Source organism: Cydia amplana, chromosome 2, assembly GCF_948474715.1.
Source record: "Cydia amplana chromosome 2, ilCydAmpl1.1, whole genome shotgun sequence".
NCBI lineage: Eukaryota > Metazoa > Arthropoda > Insecta > Lepidoptera > Tortricidae > Cydia > Cydia amplana.
The window spans coordinates 21,299,253-21,311,843 of NC_086070.1; the positions used below are offsets into that span (position 1 = coordinate 21,299,253).

Consider the following 12,591-nt stretch of genomic DNA (forward strand, 5'->3'; position numbering starts at 1 on the left):
AAAAAAATCTCAATAACGATTTGAAAAGCGTTTTTAAAGCCTGGTATTTTCGACCAGGAACACTTTTTGTTTGGAAAATTGGTGCTTAAAATGTCTTGAATTACAGTAATGAATCTTCAGTTTTGGAATCTTTTCGCTGAATTCATGTTCTAAGTATTTCCATTGCGACTGGGTTAAAAGCTAACCATTAGGCCACGTATTCACTATAAACAATTTTGTTTATAAAGAGTATTGGTAAACAAAGTTTCTCGGAAAATGTTTGGTACCTAGTCATTACTAATTAAAAATATATATAGTGAATACGTAGCGTTAGCGTACTAATATGACCATACAGTGACAGTGACCAAGCAACATATTAGGAGCAAGTGAAGATATTTTTGGGCACCCTTTCCTGATGGCAAAATATGCAGATATTTATTCTTCCTCATGTTAAACATAGGCATAGAAACGTTTATCTAAATTTTGTTATCATTACCATTGCATAGTAACTTTTCTTGCCCGGTAAATTTTCAGTGTGTAAATAATGGATAGTTTTTTATAGCGGGTATATATAGGGTTGCCAGATGGTCGGGATTTGGCAGGATTCTCCAGATATTTAGCATGTGTCCCCGATCGGGAACACAATGCTAAAAATCGGGAGATTCCCGCCGAATCCCGACCATCTGGCAACCCTAGGTAAAAATACTGGGTATTGCCACAAGTTCTGCTACGAAGTTAATAGTCCATATCCCATATAAGAATTTGGGTAGAAAATTAGCGGGTTTGAAATGACGAGAATACGTAAGTTTCAACAATTGGTGAAAACATTCCTGATAATGAAGTATACACCCCAGTTACTTATAAAGCCAGTTATTTGTTAAAAATAGAAAAGGATAACATCAAAATTGAAAAATAAAATTGTATATTGTAGTATTTAATTAAAGCTTTTTAATAGCAATTTTTGGATTGCGAATTAATATTTTAGATTTTTAGATGCAAAATATGTTGGCATACTCAGCACTAAATTGTATAAAGTTTTATTAACATGGATACAAAGATGAGCATTTTGTAATTAAGATTTATGGATATTTATTTGATATTACAGCATGCATAGTGGATCGTTCGTACTGTGATATTCCATGGTTTGTTTAATTTTGAGCTAACAATAAATTTTTAAAACATTGCTTTGATTTTTATTTAGAAATCATCAGTGAAATCGACATCCATTAACTCTTCTGTCAATGGATCACCATCTTTTTTCCCATTTTCTGGTTCACTGATTATGTTTGGAGGTATATCCTTTTCTTTTACATTAATATTATCAGATACTACTTCTGTAATTTCAGAATTAGATTTATCTTTAGTGTTCATAGTATTGGATGAATTTATTTCAGCCACATCAGATTCTATCTCCTTTTCATTAGAGTCACAATTACCAGTCTGTACATCTGCAGAAATTCCAACTTCATCAGATTCTAAAGCTTCGTCAATTATATTCTGCTTATCAGAATTATTTTCATCAGTATTTGCAACATCTTTTACAACTGGTGTATGGACATCAACTGCGATGGATTCGTTTACTACTAAAACGTTTTCATCATCAGAACTGTCACTGTCAATAACATTAGTCCTATTGTGTTTCTTTACCACAGGTTCTATGTCAATTTCATCATCGTTTTGTGTAACATCATTTTCTGTATTCGCTTTCGTTTTTTCTCCATTGTTGACAGCAACATTTTCTGTATCTCCATTATTGGCTGCAACATTATCTGTATTCGTTTCCTCTGTTCTTTCTGGAACGGTTTCAGTAGAAAGGTTAGCATTCTGGTTGGAATTATTAGATTGATTGAGTCTTGCTAGTCGCCTTTCCTCGGCGAGTATCCTGTTCCTCATCATTCGTTCTTTTTGTTCCTCGCTAATGGACGGTGATGACGTTGCTTTAGGTAACATAAGGGGTGACCTGTAAATACAGAAGTTAGGTTAGTAGTTAGTTGGGTAGTCATTTCGTTCATTTTTAGCCTACATTCTTTTATATTATTCACAATGACGGGACTTAAACCCGTAAAATTAAGTTTTAAATTTATCTCCGACGTTTCGACGACGGCACGTCGTTGTGCCCGTGGTCTCGGAGAAGACTGGATAAAGTGGACTTCAACATCTTCTAGGCGCGCGACTTTTTAGAATTAACCACACTTGGTCTTGTTTGTCCGTCATTGTGAATAATAATGAGTAAAAATCGTGAAAGTTATAAACCTTTTACTTTTACATTTACTTTATTGACCGAGCGTTAGCAAAGGCCAGCTTAGGCAAAAATACGAAATGCGACCTGCAGGTCGCAATATTTTTAATGTTATTGCCAGGTCTACGGCTCTCAAAGCCACTAGTTACCTATGGTCAGACATTGGAGTATGCATCTCCTTCCTAGCCGACCCTAGTGCAGGCGTGGACCGTGCCAGCTCAATCTGTTGCTGCAGCAAGCGGTCAAACTCATCCTCCTCTTGAGGTGGAGCTGCCTCATCTCCACTTGAATCCTGCTGCTGTACTGTTTCCTCGGAGAGGAACTGGTCTGTACGGATTTTGTGGAGGTGGACCTAAAAATTAGAATGATGGTATTAGTGCATCTGGAATGCCTAGATTATATTTAATGTTATTAATTGTTATTGTTTAAGTCTACCTATGTCAAATTTACCTTAACAAATTTTTAGATTTGTTGTGCCTACTTAACCCTTTATATATAAAGGTGACAGAAATTATGCAAAATTGAACCATATTATTTCCTCTGCAAGGTTTTAAGAAATAAAAAATTCCACCAATGCTTTTTGCTATTAAATATTTGTAGATTAATACCTACCATGACGGGTCTCTTCTTCCCGAGAGTCTCAATCTTCTTGAGGCAGTCATCAAACTTGAACTTAGGATACAGTCTATAGGCCCAGTGCTCTAGTTTCTTGAGAATGAGGTCTAAATCTTCTCTCTCATGGCCTTTTCCTGTGAAATACAAGAACATTTACTGCCAGAATTGTTTTTCAGGTATAATTTACAACAAAACTTAAGCAAACAGACATCAAGTCTTTGTGTACCATCACCCACACTGTTAACTGACAGCACAGGGCGGACACACCATACATCAAAAATGATTTGCGTTTATATCTGTGCGCGGCACGTCTGTACACGCGTCATTGTATATCTGACGGACTTCTGGCATGCTCTCAGTAGAGCGACTTACACACACATTCATGTAGCGGCGCGGGGCGAGGTAATCCGAGTCGGGGCGGGGTGGTGCGTGTCAGTTCTGTATGATAATACTATTACTTATTCTGTGCTGACAGTGTAAACCTTAATACAAAAGGCATAATGGTTAAGAGTATTGCTGTTTGTACATGTTTAAAATTTAATTGTTAACTTATGGGACACTGTATTAAATTTAGGTACATACCTTTAAACATGAAATCTTTGAAATGTTCAGGTAATATTTGTATTCCCCTTGGGCCGGTAAGCCTTGCCGGGTTCAGAACAACACGGGGGTTCTTCACAACCTTTTTAGCTTTGGCTGTGTGATCTACTACTCTCTTGTCTTCCTCTGTAATAAAACAAATATTTAAAAAATAACACACACACATACACACGCCTTCAAATAAAATTGTTTACTAACCAGCCTCATCTTCCTTTTCGCTATTTTCATTACTGTCTGGAGACCGCGGTCTGTCATCCAGCTCGTCACCTTCGATCACTCGCTCAAGCTCTTGAGCTTCACCTGCCTCGTCCTCCAAGAACACATCCTCTAGCAGGGACATTATTCATACACTTTTTTACACATAACCTCTATGTCCTAAAATTAACGTAGTCTTGAAAAACTTTGTCACAATGTTTATAATTCCTTTGAAGCAAAATATCACCGCAATCGCACTTCCCTTTCGTTTTTTTTTATAAATTCAAATGTAAGAGTAAGACTGTAAGTTGTAATTGTAATAATTGTATTAACTTGACAGTGACACTCAGTGACAGTTTTAGATTTAGGCGGGAAAAGTTTCTTTTTGTATCTCACTTTACGCAGTAAAAAAATATTACTTAAAATTATTTTAACGCAATTAGACTGATAAATAATTAAGAATCCCATTCTTTTATAAAATAACTCAGAATCAGCCCTGGAGAAGGCTACAAATATAATGTCTCGCATAAAATGCTGCATAAATGGAACTTGTGTCATTAGCGCGTGTTACGTGTTACTAGACTGCAAGTGAAAAGGAACGTCTCACGTTCAAGGAAATTAGCATGGACAGATTTATAAATTAGGCATGTAAAACTTCCGCTTTATTTAAGTAATAAAAGAAGTTTAAAAGTATTCAGTTAATTTTAAAAACCTTGTGTAAAAAAACGGATTATTAATATAATTATTTATTTCAAAATTTCACAGCATACAACTATTGTTATATCAAACCGGTAATATACATATTTCGCTTTTATAGTGTATAGACCTATACCACCTATACGAATATTTAATTGATCACCTATGGTATGCTTTCATTTATAATATAAAACCGCTGATCGATTGTCTTCAATTGTTACATAATCACAAAAATTTTTGGCATTAAAAACTGGCCATTCTTCAAACCGTTACGTTAAACGTGAACATGGAACACCACTAGTAAGTCACGTGACCAGCTTGCGTTTGAGAGCGCATCACAGGTATGGAAATCAGGAAATTTTATTAAAAAATAAGTTGATTTTCGGATATTGCTTTAGAATTAAGGTAAACATAAAAGTTGAGATTTAATTGTGTGTTGATGTGCGTAAAACAATGTGTAAAAAAGGTGTTGTGTACGTAATTCCGTCATAAAAGAGACTGTCTGTCATTTTGATACCAAGAAAGCTGCTTCAAGAATGGCGTCCCCCACATGTGCCGCTGGTATTCGGTTTCGCGCTGAACGGGATAGGATTCGATGACGCGTGCTCCTTGAATCGTGGAAAAGTGCTGCTATCGCAATTCTACGTGGTTTCCGTAGGAAGCCGACGCGCATCCTCGTTTTTCGTGTATCGCCCTTGCGCTCCACTTGCAATGAATCATTGTCCCGATTTCTGCTTGAAGAAGCTGAATATTTCTGTATTTCGTCGCTAGTGTTGATCCGGAAGTGGAAGTTGTTGTTTGAATGAGTTTATTGCAGTGTTGTGATGGGTAAAAGTTGTAGTTTGTAGTAAATTTACACAAATGTTTTGTTTATCAATTTGCCGCTCCTACACCGCCACGGACGGTGAGTGATGTCTTTGTGCTGATATGGTGCCTACGTATTTTGTTGATGGTCAAAGTTTATGCTAGATTCTCGGTGGGTATGTGTATTTTGCCACTTCTGTGCAGTTAAAACTCGTTAACAAAGCTTTTTAGAAAAGGATTAGGTTATGTGGGAGGGCATTCACTTTTGGAGATGCATGTCCTTGAAATTTTATAGGGTTTTTCTGATCAGAAGTGATACATGATAGACTGCTTGCCTGCTTGGTATCATATTTTATTTAGTATAAGATATTAATTACCAGTGAAAGTAATGTTTTGTTTATTTATATCCTGATAAAAACTATTGCATATTGATAACATTCACAACATAACACTCCTTGGTTGATAATGTTAATTCATTCAGTTACAAATGAAATGTTGTTGAAACAGCGATTACATCATACAAAATGAAGTTAAAAAAATGTAAGTGGCACTTATTGTTTAGAATTGTTTCGGTTAGATAGTTGTGGGTTGAAATATGCCTAGTGTATACCAGCAAACTTAGATACTAAATGTTATGTTAGATGCTAAAAAAAAAGAATCTATATTATTTAATTTTACACTAATCAATTTTTTTACTGACTTCAAAAATGAGGAGGTTCTGAATTCATCTGGATCTGTATTATGTTTGTTCTCTGATTTCTTATAGATGGTTTAACCAATTTGGAGGATATTGAAATGTACACTTCAGTTGGTTCCACTGTCATCATGGGTGTCATGGGCGCAATACGGGTAAAGCCGATGTGGGTTTAGTGGGTAGGCCTTCTCCCCCTTTTCTCACTAAAAGAAGGGAATGGGAGATGGGAGTCCCACATAACCCCCAACGCCTCCCTTGGTCACAGGGGGTATGCGTAACAGCATAACCACATCGTAAAGATGTATCCTTAATTTAGTTTGACCATAAATTAATGAAAGTCAAAGCAAAGCAAAGTGCTTATTGTAGGTATATTTAGGTGCCTTCAGGTAGGTTGCCTAAAAAAGATTTTTTTAGTTACTTAAATTAAAATGTAGTACTCTCGAAACTGCTAGCAGTCCTGCAGGAGGCAGTTGGCTAGAGTGACAAAGTAAAATAGATAGCTTTTAATCATTCTTGCAAAAGTTGCAACACTCCTAGCATAATCATGAGTTGCAGGTTTATGGAAACTAATGCAACGCCAAATATTTTGGCAAATAGGTCCAAGTGAGTAAACCCTTAACTGCTTTTGACACTGACCTTTGATGGGGTGGGATTAGCATGTCGAAGTTGCTTACAAATTGTTGATCAAAATCATGTACACAAGTGGCAGAACAGGTCATTGCACTGTGCTATTGAAAATTAGTCAAATAATCGCAAGTGCGGACATGAAACTAATTTTACGATATTCTCAATGGCAATTCGTTGTTTACGAGTGTGGTATGTTTACACTCCGCAGTGGAGTTATACACGCTTTTTATAGTTGTTATCTATTTTTAACTGACAGCTGCAGGTGCCTTCTTATTACAACTTTTAAATACACTGTAAGTTTTAAATAGCAAAGTTATTTACTAATTACTCATAGGTAACTAGGAAAGACGCTAAGCACGAAAAACGTCGTACATTGACTCGCCTGTACGGCTACCATCAGTTTGGCACTGACATAAACGCCATCGAGAACGTAATTTACTTTCTATACATCTCGCTCGTACTCGCATATTATGGCTCCTCTACACGATGGCCCAGCGCCGGCCACTCCAAGGGACGCATTTATGCGTTAGAGGGAGCAAGTGATATTGCTATCTCATTCTACCGCATGGCTGCGTCCCGTGGAGTGGCCGGCGCTGGCCCATCGTGTAGAGAAGCCATTAGTGCAAACGAGATGTATAGAAAGTAAATTACGTTCTCGATAGCGTATATGTCAGTTTTGACACTGTCAGTGACTCATGTACGGGCTCTGAGGGGCTACCGCGAAATCCGTTTTTCGCAAATTGCGGGGATCTTTCTCTTTTACTCCAATGAAGGCCTAACTAGAGTGACAGAGAAAAATGCCTGCAATTTGCGAACTTCGATTTTCGCGGTTATAGCCCTGTTCTTATTTCTATCGCACGCGCGTAATTTTAGTGCTGTCCTGCCCATGATGATGAACTATGATGCCCGTGCGATGGAGATAGGAACAAGCGGGTCGATGTACGATATTCGTCATGCTTAGCGTCCTTACTTTAGAATAGTGAACCTGAATTCGAATATTTGACGTATTACGAATTAAGAGCCGTGAAAGCGTGGGTTTTAAATACCCTACCGGCGACGCCCAGGGCCTGTTCTCTATATCTATGTGCTCTGGACCCGCCCACGCCATTTTCATTTGAGGAGTTATTAGTCCACATTAAGATACATCTTCATATTTGCAAATCCCGGAGCTATTCTTACATCACTCGTACGAACTGTATATTCTCGCCCTTAGTCACCCTTGTCAATAAAAAAGTCGCGTCTAGTGTGCACGGAGCATAATACGTCAATAACCCTGTCCCGAGTAAAACGCGTTCTTGCGATTTCACGGCCAACGACCTTAGCATCCTGTCCAAGGCTTTAATTGTCTCAGGATCATTTAGGACTAAGTTATAATTATGTTCGCAACTTCGTTTGTGAGTTTATTTACATAATGTCCAATACAAACTTTACGGGGTAACAAAAATATCTGATCATGTAAATAATTTAGACTGAATGTTGAATTATTCAATTTGGTCTTGAAAAATAAGATAAACGGTTTTAAAGCAAATCTTGTTTGACTTGTAATTATTAAACACTAACTGTAAAAAAGTGGGGCTTATAAAAAATATGAAAATGTTTATTTTTATTTTATTTATTTAGTACAGTCAACATCAGCAGTAGCGGATGGCACACGCAACAAAAGTTAGTTATACTTTTGAACTCAATCTGTAGATATATGTATCTTTACATCTTACTTAGAGAAAGTGTTGGAAGAGGGTAGATATTTTTGGCGCTTGGTTCTATCCGCTACTGTGCAACTAGTGAACGACCGAAGTTTCGGATTCGGCATAAAAATCATGCGAAGGTTCGGTTATGGCTAAAAAACTGCCGAACCTTTCTGTAGTATCCGGCCGAAGTTTCGCTTTGGGTTTCAGCATTGGGGCCGAAACTGGAGCAAAAACCCTTCGATTTCGGCAAAAAATCCTGTTTCGGTCGGACAAAAAGGCTCTGTCAAATTATACATAAACCTTCCTCTTGAATCACTGTATCTATTTAAAAAAACCGCATCAAAATCCGATGCGTAGTTTTAAAGATCTAAGCATACATAGGGACAGACAGACAGCGGGAATCGACTTTGTTTTATACTATGTAGTGACAAAAAATAAGTCTAAACATACTAATAATTTTCTTTTTATTGTTACAGCTGCTTGTAAATAGAGGCTGTAAATATAATTATAGCAGATAAAGATGAGTTTGGGAGCACGCGCCACCAAGGGTGGTGCGAAGGGGAAGGACAAAGCCCAGGACAAGGCCAAGGGCGTCGACAAACCACCGGCCAAGGAGAAGGTCAAACAACAGCTACAGGTTAGTGGGGTCAAGGTCAAATTGCAAGTTAGCGGGGTCAAGGTCAAATTGTAAGTTAGTAAGGTCTAGGTCGATCGCATCTTATGAAGTTTCACACCAAGGAGAAGAGTAAACATAAAGAGCAAGATAAGTAAGGCTAAGGAGAATCGCAAGTTACTGGGGTCAAGGTCAAACTGTAAGTAACTAGGGTGTAGGTCAATAGCATAGCATCTTATAAAGTTTCACACTGAGAAGAAGAGTAAAGAGTTTTGTTAGTAATTCGGCGCAAAATTCAAATTGAGTGAACAAATCTACGCGCCTACTTTAAAAAAATTGCCAGACTGAAATGTTTTGTAGTGTGCCCAATGATGAGAACTCATAACGGAGGGGGGCCGTCGCGGAGTCAGCACGGTCGACTAGTCGTCAAACTGGTCCGCCGATCGGCGCGTGTCCGCGCTACTCCGTGGCGGGGTTGCCCTGTGACCATAGATTATGAGAGCTGAGGGCCATTTATTAGGCATAAGGGTGTCAGTACTTATGCAAAATTAGTGGGGTCAGGGTCAAATTGCTAGTTAGTGGAGTTAAGGTCAAACTGTAAGTAACTAGGGCCTAGGTCAATGGCATCTTATGAAGTAAACGCCAAGGAGATAAGTAAACACAAAGCTCAAGATAAATAAGGACTTCGAATAATAATAACATCACCGGACTGAGAAGTTTAAACAACACGGATTAGTAACTTAATAAAATGTACGAAAAACTCTGTAAACGGTATGTTGATATAGGTCAGGACCTGCGTAGATTAAGACTATTAAGAGCCTTATCACACCGGCGATTTGCGGTAAACTTGAAAGCAAGGTGAGCGCGTAGCGAGTTCAACTCTCCCGCAAATCGCCAGTTTGATAAGGTGATTAAGGCCTAGGTCAACTTACAAGTTATTGGGGTCAAAGTCGTTCTTTATCATGTTAGAAAACAATTAGATATTCACTTCATACCTCGTCGGCCTTAACGCCAATAGCTGATGGATGGACATGGAACTAAAAAGAAAACTGACCTCAGTGCCTCAGGTGCTTTATCAATGATTGCGTGAATTAGACTCTTTGCTTATCTCACTAAGGTCCCTTTTCCCTTGAAGCCCTTTTCATATATCAAACATTTTTTTACGTTCCAGGCAACCACAGAACAGATGCGTATGGCAAACATGATCGACCGCAAAAGCGACGACTCCACGGACGTCCGAAGAATGGTGGGATCACTTTCACACGCTATCTTCGCTTTTAGATCGAAACATTCGAAACGCAATTGTTATTGTGGGAAATGCCCAACAATAGAGGTCACATTCCTGTAATGCTTCGATGAAGTCTCCTATTTAGTTAGCCATTTTTGGTACTTCGAATAATGTAAACAAACCCACACGATTTAATTTAAGTTATTTTCCCAATAGTGAAATAACTCTATTGCTGCAGGATACGTCAAATTTCATGTTAATATCCTTGATATAATGACCTTTTCTTGCAACAGTCTACCAACATTGCAGCACTGATGTCAGGAAATGACAATTTTGATACTGTATCCTGGATAATTGATATTTCTTGCGACCAGTCTGCTGCAAAGCTGTTGCCATTGGAATGTTATCTTTAGCTACTACTATTTAACTAAGTTGTTGATTGCTATAGTAGTATAATTTGAACATACCCTAGGTCAAAATTCGGCAAATTTATGAAGAGAAGAGTCGACCACAGTAAGGGCTCATTTAGACGGTGCAAGAACTCGCATGCGAGTTTCATTACATTGCGTCGTTTGATCGGTCGGCTGAATAGTTGTAACCTCAATGGTCCGCAATGTAACTAAAATCGTATACGAGTTCGCGTGCCGTCTAAATGAGCTCTAAATAACGTTTTAGAAATTTCAAAGAGCCGCAAAAGTGATTTGACTGGTCTAGTGTGAGGTGTGAGGTCCCTTGAAAAACCGCAATGGCAGGTCTAAAGAGCGACTAGCGGCTTGCCGACCCCTGCCCTAGGTAATATTTAAAGCGTTTATTTGTATCATTAACTACTGTTAACGTCCACAGGTGCTAGAGCTGATGGAGATGACATGTCGCACTGAGGAGGAGGTGTGTTCAGCGCTGCACGACTCGGACAACGACATGGTCGCCGCTTGCAACCTACTGCTGGAGGAGAGTCAGCGAATACAGGTTACACTTTTTCTCTGTGGAACTTATGCTCACAATTAGTCAAAGATTTTATTGCCAGTGTTCGATGTGGACGTCTGCGTGGTAAAGCTGTGTTTGGATGACACGTTTTACGTATGCTCGCCGGCGCGCGTAATGTGTAGTGGACAGGTCACGCAACATACCTGAGCCAGGAAGATACAAACCTACGTATCTGTGTGCCTGGTTTCATTTGGTTACTTTTTTGTTTTTAGGGTTCCGTAGCCAAATGGCAAAAAACGGAACCCTTATAGATTCGTCATGTCTGTCTGTCTGTCTGTCTGTCTGTCTGTCTGTCTGTCCGTCTGTCCGTCTGTCCGTCTGTCCGTCTGTCTGTCCGTCCGTATGTCACAGCCACTTTTCTCCGAAACTATAAGAACTATACTGTTGAAACTTGGTAAGTATATGTATTCTGTGAACCGCATTAAGATTTTCACACAAAAATAGAAAAAAAACAATAAATTTTTGGGGTTCCCCATACTTCGAACTGAAACTCAAAATTTTTTTTTTCTTCAAACCCATACGTGTGGGGTATCTATGGATAGGTCTTCAAAAATGATATTGAGGTTTCTAATATCATTTTTTTCTAAACTGAATAGTTTGCGCGAGAGACACTTCCAAAGTGGTAAAATGTGTGTCCCCCCCCCTGTAACTTCTAAAATAAGAGAATGATAAAACTAAAAAAAATATATGATGTACATTACCATGTAAACTTCCACCGAAAATTGGTTTGAACGAGATCTAGTAAGTAGTTTTTTTTTATACGTCTTAAATCGCCTACATACGGAACCCTTCATGGGCGAGTCCGACTCGCACTTGGCCGCTTTTTTTTTAATTATTATTACTTACAAAATGTCTTGGATGTGCCCAATGATGAGAACTCATAACGGAGGGGGGCCGTCGCGGGGTCAGCGCGGTCGACTTGTCGTCAAACTAGTCCGCCGATCGGTGCGTGTCCGTGCTTCTCCGTGGCGGGGTTGCCCTGTGACCATAGATTATGAGAGCTGAGGGCTAACTGAACAACCTAGGCGTAACATGCTGATGTTACGCCTAGGTTTTGAAAATGTTCATGTTTTTACCCTCGTTTACTTTATGATTATGATTTCGATCTTTGCAGTATGTAATCTAGTTTAAATTTCACGTAGTTCTGTAATTTCAACGACAATGCAACAATATGCTAACATGGGGCTGATCTGATGATGTAGTCCTGTCCTAGATGATGGAAACCTAATCAAATCTTACTACTATGTATTTTCCGATACTTTTAGTTTTAGTTTTATTTCTATTATCAGTTCTGTTGTACATTTGTAGATTTAGTACCATAACCTGTATAATAATGTAGGTATACTTAATGTTATCTCCGGGGTGAGAGCCTGGTGAACTGTAATACAGGTTTATACCTAGTTCAGACTCCAGTCTCTCACAAAGGATCACAACGGCATCTCTTATTTCAATTTTTGTTATCTTACTGTGAAACTGTTACAAATCCTTTGTGAGCTGATAAATAAATATTTTTATTATTATTTTATTATAATCTTTGACAGACATATTGAGTTTAGCATCATTTGAAAGGTCTCGAGGAGTACTTAATAGACGGGAAGAAAGAACAACATTTTTTTTAATCTGGAAAGT

The 12,591-nt window shown here is 38.4% G+C and overlaps 2 protein-coding genes across 2 annotated transcripts in view; one reads left to right on the forward strand and one right to left on the reverse strand.

Annotated features, from left to right (window-relative positions):
• Nucleotides 1-934: 934 nt before the first annotated feature.
• On the reverse strand, nt 935-3,802 carry LOC134659946 (TIMELESS-interacting protein). The gene is made up of 5 exons (XM_063515646.1): nt 3,632-3,802; nt 3,416-3,559; nt 2,831-2,967; nt 2,368-2,570; nt 935-1,939 (listed from the first exon to the last, which is right to left on the reverse strand). Exons 1-5 carry the CDS (start codon nt 3,771-3,773, stop codon nt 1,177-1,179), a joined length of 1,389 nt encoding a protein of 462 aa, XP_063371716.1. The 5' UTR covers nt 3,774-3,802; the 3' UTR covers nt 935-1,176.
• A 744-nt stretch (nt 3,803-4,546) lies between these two features.
• The window catches only part of LOC134661322 (protein lingerer-like), a 37,734-nt gene continuing 29,689 nt past the window's right edge, over nt 4,547-12,591 (forward strand). Inside the window, exons 1-4 of the mRNA XM_063517338.1 lie at nt 4,547-4,665; nt 8,614-8,774; nt 9,922-9,996; nt 10,822-10,944. Coding sequence (XP_063373408.1) covers nt 8,658-8,774; nt 9,922-9,996; nt 10,822-10,944 — 315 coding nt within the window. The 5' untranslated portion in view covers nt 4,547-4,665; nt 8,614-8,657. The remainder of the gene's footprint in view (nt 4,666-8,613; nt 8,775-9,921; nt 9,997-10,821; nt 10,945-12,591) is intronic.